Source organism: Aptenodytes forsteri, unplaced genomic scaffold (assembly GCF_000699145.1).
Source record: "Aptenodytes forsteri isolate BGI_AS27 unplaced genomic scaffold, ASM69914v1 Scaffold149, whole genome shotgun sequence".
Classification (NCBI taxonomy): Eukaryota; Metazoa; Chordata; class Aves; order Sphenisciformes; family Spheniscidae; genus Aptenodytes; species Aptenodytes forsteri.
Window position 1 is genome coordinate 316445 of NW_008795560.1, and position 5543 is coordinate 321987.

At 55.3% G+C, this 5543-nt stretch overlaps 1 protein-coding gene across 1 annotated transcript; it reads right to left on the reverse strand.

Annotated features, from left to right (window-relative positions):
• Nucleotides 1-1166: 1166 nt before the first annotated feature.
• Nucleotides 1167-5542, reverse strand: KCNK15 (potassium two pore domain channel subfamily K member 15; the record flags this gene model as incomplete). Its single annotated transcript, XM_009282221.1, has 2 exons — nucleotides 1167-2080; nucleotides 5524-5542. Coding segments are annotated over 2 exons (933 nt in total), but the record flags the coding sequence as incomplete, so codon positions are not given.
• Between the last annotated feature and the right edge of the window lies 1 nt (nucleotide 5543).

Here is a 5543-nt window from a genome sequence, read left to right on the forward strand (position 1 = left end):
AGGATGGACACGGGTCATGCTGGGGGGCACCAGCTGGAAACAGCCTCCCAGGTGGGGCTGTGCAGGTACCGCATCCCGCCTGGGGACGCACATCAAGATGGGATCACCCCACCTCTGATAACCCCAGCAGCAACGAGTGCAAACCCATGGGCTCGTGGGGACTGGGAGGAGGCGAGGAGCAGGCACGCTCGCTGGGCTGCCAGCTGGAGGAAAGGTGGTGAAGGAAAGGGTGATTTTAGCTAATGATCTCACGATAACGATAAACCCTTTGCAGGTGGCTCTATATGGTTCAGGGAGGCTCTCCCTGGGGCTGTGCCCTTAGCACAGTCTGGGCTCATCACAGAGGAGGGCTATGGCTGGGCTGAAGGAGTTCAGCTTCCCCTGCGAAGGGGACACAGCATCCCACCAGCCAGCTCAGCCCGGAGGACCCACCAGCAGCGAGGTGAGGTGTGCTGGTGGGTACGTGGGTGAGGGTATGGACCTCCAGCTTCCAAAAGTACTGAGCCAGCCACAAGCCTGAGCTTAGACCTGGAGGACTGGTCACGGGAGATGCAGTGCCACGAAGCTGTCCCCTTGTGCTGAGCAGCAGGACTGCAGCCCGTCCCCCTCCTGCCCACCTCTCCCTGCCCACCCACCAGCTGCAAACCTGCTGTGTGGCACCAACTTACCTGCACCTGGTGTCAGGGGACAACCTGAAGATCCCCAACCCTGCAGGGCTCACTAACACGGGCTTTGCTTCCGATACGCTCTCAGCAAGTGCAATCCAGCCCATGTAGCAAGAGGCATGTGCTGGCAGTGGCCACAGCCAAGGTTAGGCAGGGTGGGAGGGCAGCAACGCCTCCGTTTGGGGAGCAGGGAGGCAGGAAAGCAAACCTACAGCTTGCTGGACTTCATATCGGGGGGTCTCTTGCCAGACCCAAGTGCTTGAACCTACTTGGGAGGAAAAAGCAAAGAAAAACTGACAATGTCATTCAGTGCCTGCAAAAAGGAATGATTATTTCTCAACAGGGTTTAAAGGCTCCTGCTGGACCCTGTGTGGGGCTGGCTGCCAGCTGAAAAGGGAGAGGAACAGAAGAAATGAGAGCAGTAAGAAGGACCTGACATCTCTGTTCTTAATTTTTCATCATAGTAAGACTCGAGCACTGAGTACAGCTCAGCACACGCTCCTAGATGGATTTCCTCCGCAGCCGGGGGTGTTGCCGGCAGCGAGCGCTGTTGGATGATAAAGTGCTCCCCGGGGAAGAGCCGGTCTGACCCCGCGTGCTCAGGGAGACCTCATCGATTTTGTAGGAAATGGAGTTGTAATACACGGGGTTGGTGTGGCAGCTCAGGGTCTCGGGGTGGGACGGCACCGGGCTGCTGCATAGCTGAGGTCTGTAGCACAGGCATGTGCAGAAGGAGGGGACTGCGGCCGCTGAGTTGGCCGACTGGCGCCGCTGCCTCTCCGCGTCCTCCTGGATCAGTGGGATGAGGTTTATCTGGCTCATCCTGTCCTCCACGGGGAGAAAAATGGCATTGCTGCTCCGGCTGTCCTCTTTTGGCTTGAGGTGGATGTTGTTCTGGGCTCTCCTCAGCGAGGCTCGCTCTTCAGCGTCCCGCCGCTCGTCCTCCGAGTTCATCGTCAGGAACCGCAGCACCACCAGGTTGAGGAAGGCGCCGATGACAGTCAGGCCCACCAGGATGTACATGAAGCTGAAAGCCACGTACGGGGGCTTCTTTTGCAAAGCCTCGTTCTTCTGCAGCGCCACAAAGTCTCCAAAGCCAATAGTGGTCAAGGTTATGAAGCAGTAGTAATAGGCATGAAAGAAAGTCCAGCCCTCGAAATAAGAGAAGGCTGCTGCACCAATGCACAGGGTCCCCATGCAGGACAGAAAGCCGACTAGGACCATGTTCTCCATGGAGACATTGGTTGTCCTCATGCCCAAACACTTCTTGATCTTCTTGAGCAGCAGCCGCACGACAGTGTTCATGCGCTCCCCCAGGCTCTGGAACATGACCAGCGTCAGGGGGATGCCCAGGATGGCGTAGAACATGCAGAAAACTTTGCCGGCGTCCGTGCCTGGGGCGGCATGCCCATAGCCTGCGAAGGAAAGAGGAAACGCAGGCGTCAAGCCCTCACTGGGGTTTCCAGCAAGGCCAAGGGACCAAGAGGAGCAGTAGGAGAGTGGAGGGAAAATGGAAAATGCATCAGTAACAGATCTGCAGGCAATGCTAACGGGGCCATGGGATGCCACATCCTTTGGGATGATGGCACATTGCAGTATCATATGGGCAGAACCTCATTTGGCCTCTAAAGAGAGAAGGTACCCTCCCGACAGCCCCTGAGCTTGTATGAGGTCACGGAGGCCAAGAGGAGCCCTAGAGCTGGATTGGGGTCTGCAAGCCTTCTGCAGCTCACAAGCAATTCAGAGGCAACGATGCCGTGCCAGCGCTGGGTCTGCAGGGTAACCTGAATCCCCACAGCGAGGGAGGACGGAGGCTCCGCAGGATGCTGAGACCAACAGCGCCAGGTCACCCTGCGGGAAGGTACGTGCCCAGCCAGTCCCACCCACAACTGCCCTTGCAGGGCGATCGTCACCTCCCCCTGGCACCCGCTCCTGCCCCTCCTGTCCCCTGAGCCCTCCAGTGTCACATCCATCTTTGACTCTCGGCTATATGATCATTTGCTGTGTGGCCTGTTGGATAGGAGCTATAGGGCCCCCGTGCTATAGGGTCAGTCCCCGCAGGAGCAGCTAAGTCTGGGAGGACTTCTGCAGAGCAACTTCAGATTTACTCCAGTGTCACTAAGACCCAGACCTAAAGCACTGCTGGATCGTTGGGGAGGAGGGGTTGTTCTGTTTTAAATGCAGGGAAGTATTTATGCCACCACGTCCCCGTCAGCCCTTGTCCCAGGGACAAGGAGCTGAAGGAGGACAAGGTTCTCCTTGAACACCTTCTGAGATTTAATTTCCCCACCTTGCTCCAAGTTTCAGAGCTGTGACTCAAGGACACACACAATTACACCGTGAGTCGTAATGAGCTATTCACTGCAATCTTCCGGACTTCGGTGATTCTGCACCCACCTCACTTAATTATAGAAGCTTAACAGAAATCAGTGGCCCCTGACCGAAGCGGATGAGTAACCAACTCGGTGCAAGGGAGTCACGCGGTGTGGGGAGTAACGGCATCCAAAGGCATCCAAGCCTTCTTTTGAGTTTCCATGAGAAACTACCAGGGCTGGAAACTTCCTTTCTGAAGGTGCCTGCAGAACAGCGTCGGCTCCTTCCCGTGCTGCTGCGTGGCCTTTCGCAAACAGCTATTTATATTTTCACTTTTGCCAGGTAACCACATGACTTTTGCATGAAGATATGGGGGAAACCCCCCCTTTTTTATTTCTCAGTCTTGTTCAAAGCTGTGACTTGGCTTCACCTCTGTCTGCTGCCAGTGGGTTTCCAGGACTCTTAGGGAAGCTGTTAGCACACAGCGATGGGAAGACCAGAGGATGATAACCACGTTGTCCCAGGCTCCCGAGCACACCTCCCAGTTCAGGAAACTCCTGCAACGGGACAGGGCTGGGAGGCTGAGGACAGCGTTACCCTCGACCGTGCTGTGCTCCAAACTGCAAGCAGGCAGGAAGGGACCGGTTTCTAATTGCTCTGTCTGTTCATAAACCCACGCAATCAAAAATGATAAACTTAATGCCTGCATGCCACATTTCACAGAATACAGAGCAGACATGAGACTGCAGTGGCAAAAAAACCCGACCGGTTTCTAATTGCTCTGTTCATAAACCCACGCAATCAAAAATGATAAACTTAATGCCTGCATGCCACATTTCACAGAATACAGAGCAGACATGAGACTGCAGTGGCAAAAAAACCCCAGTCAGATCCAAGCTTAATGACTGAGTGCCATTATCAGGTCCTAGGCTACAAGATAATACAATGACAGCAGTGAGGAGGTAAATATAATGATCCGGAAAAGCAGTAAGTGGAAAAACAGTTGTTGTATCCTGAGAGACTGCTGAAAGTATTTGACTGATGCTTTCAAAATGACAAAGGGAATTAGAAAGAGTAAACACTGCTACATTAATGTTAAAACTCAGATTCGGAGCACAGCCCCATATAAAGAGATCTAACGTGCCAGTGTTTTAGAAATATGACACCTGGGCTAAAATTATTTATCACATGTGGTGTGTGATAAGCGTAGCAATTGTTTGTCACAGTCAACAGAAAAATAATGTAAATGAGGCTATAGCCTGTCACGAGATGATGGAGATTTTCACTGAAGCCATTCATCCTACCCTCCTGCTGGGGCCTGACACTATCCGTGCCCTGAACCCATCGCTGTTTGCTGGCCACGTGCGTTGCCAGCTGCACAAACCCCACAGCACATCTCGTGGGGGCACACGGAGGCCCCTGGGGCAGGACCTGCGGGGTACCTGCCCCTCCGCCACCTCTAGTCCCCTGGTAACGCAGCACAGTTGATCCCACCAGCTCTTGTCCTGAGGGATGATGCTTTCAGCTACCAGATGTATTTCACCCATCCCAAGCCCCTTGGTAAGGCTGAGCCCCGTCCTACAGATGAGGAGGTGGCTGCTGGCTGTGGAAGGGCAGGATTCGGCCTCAGGGTTCCTGCCTCCAAGTCACTTCTGCTGATTGAAATCCCAGCACGAGCAACGACATGAGCACAGGATCCCACACCTGTCTACCCCCACGGGATGCTCAGGGTGCATGGATTAATAAAAGCGGATTAATTAAACAATGCTAAACTCCCATGTGGCTAATTTCACCTAGAATTAAGGCAATCCTCATTCAATTTAGTTTCATTCTCGTGCAAAATTGAAGAGGGCAAATCAAGGCTGGGCTCTAGTATGGGTAAGTGTGTCTAGGCAGGGGTTCAATGTGACTCGATCACTCCCCTCCAAGCTAATTGACACCCATCTCTCTGCAGGTTCCCGTGCAGGCAGAGCGAGGTTCAGCGTCTGGTGGCTGTCTTGGCTCCCTGAAGCAGGTCTCGTACAGCCAAACCTCCAGAGTTTTGAGCTGACAAAGAAGCCAACAGTTCTCGCCCAGCTCTTCAGCCTGGCTTGCTGGCTACAACACTGCCCAGAGGACTGACGCGGCTCCCACCTCTGCCCTCCCACACCCCCGCCAACTTCTGCAGCTGCCTGCCCCAAAGGTGCCTGCAGAAGCTCCGCGTGCTGCCGCCTCCCTGGGACAACGTGCACGTCACGTTTCGCGGCCCCAGCCACAGCAGCACCCCCGGCATCCCCCAGAACCGGGCGGCCCCCAGCCTGCCCGTGGATAACCTCTCCCACCGCTGGGCACTGGGGTCCCACAGGGTCACCTCGGGAGATGTCCCAGCCTAGCAAGGGTGAGACCCGCCTCTCCCACGCAGCCAAACCCCCCCCGGGCTGTCCTGGGGCACCCAGAGGTGGCGGGAGGTTGCGGAGGTGCAGAGGTGTGGGGATGGAGGGATACAGGGGCGCAGGGATGTGGGGATGGAGGGGCGCAGGATGCACGCCGGGACGCCGGCACTCACCGATGGTGGTGATGACCGTG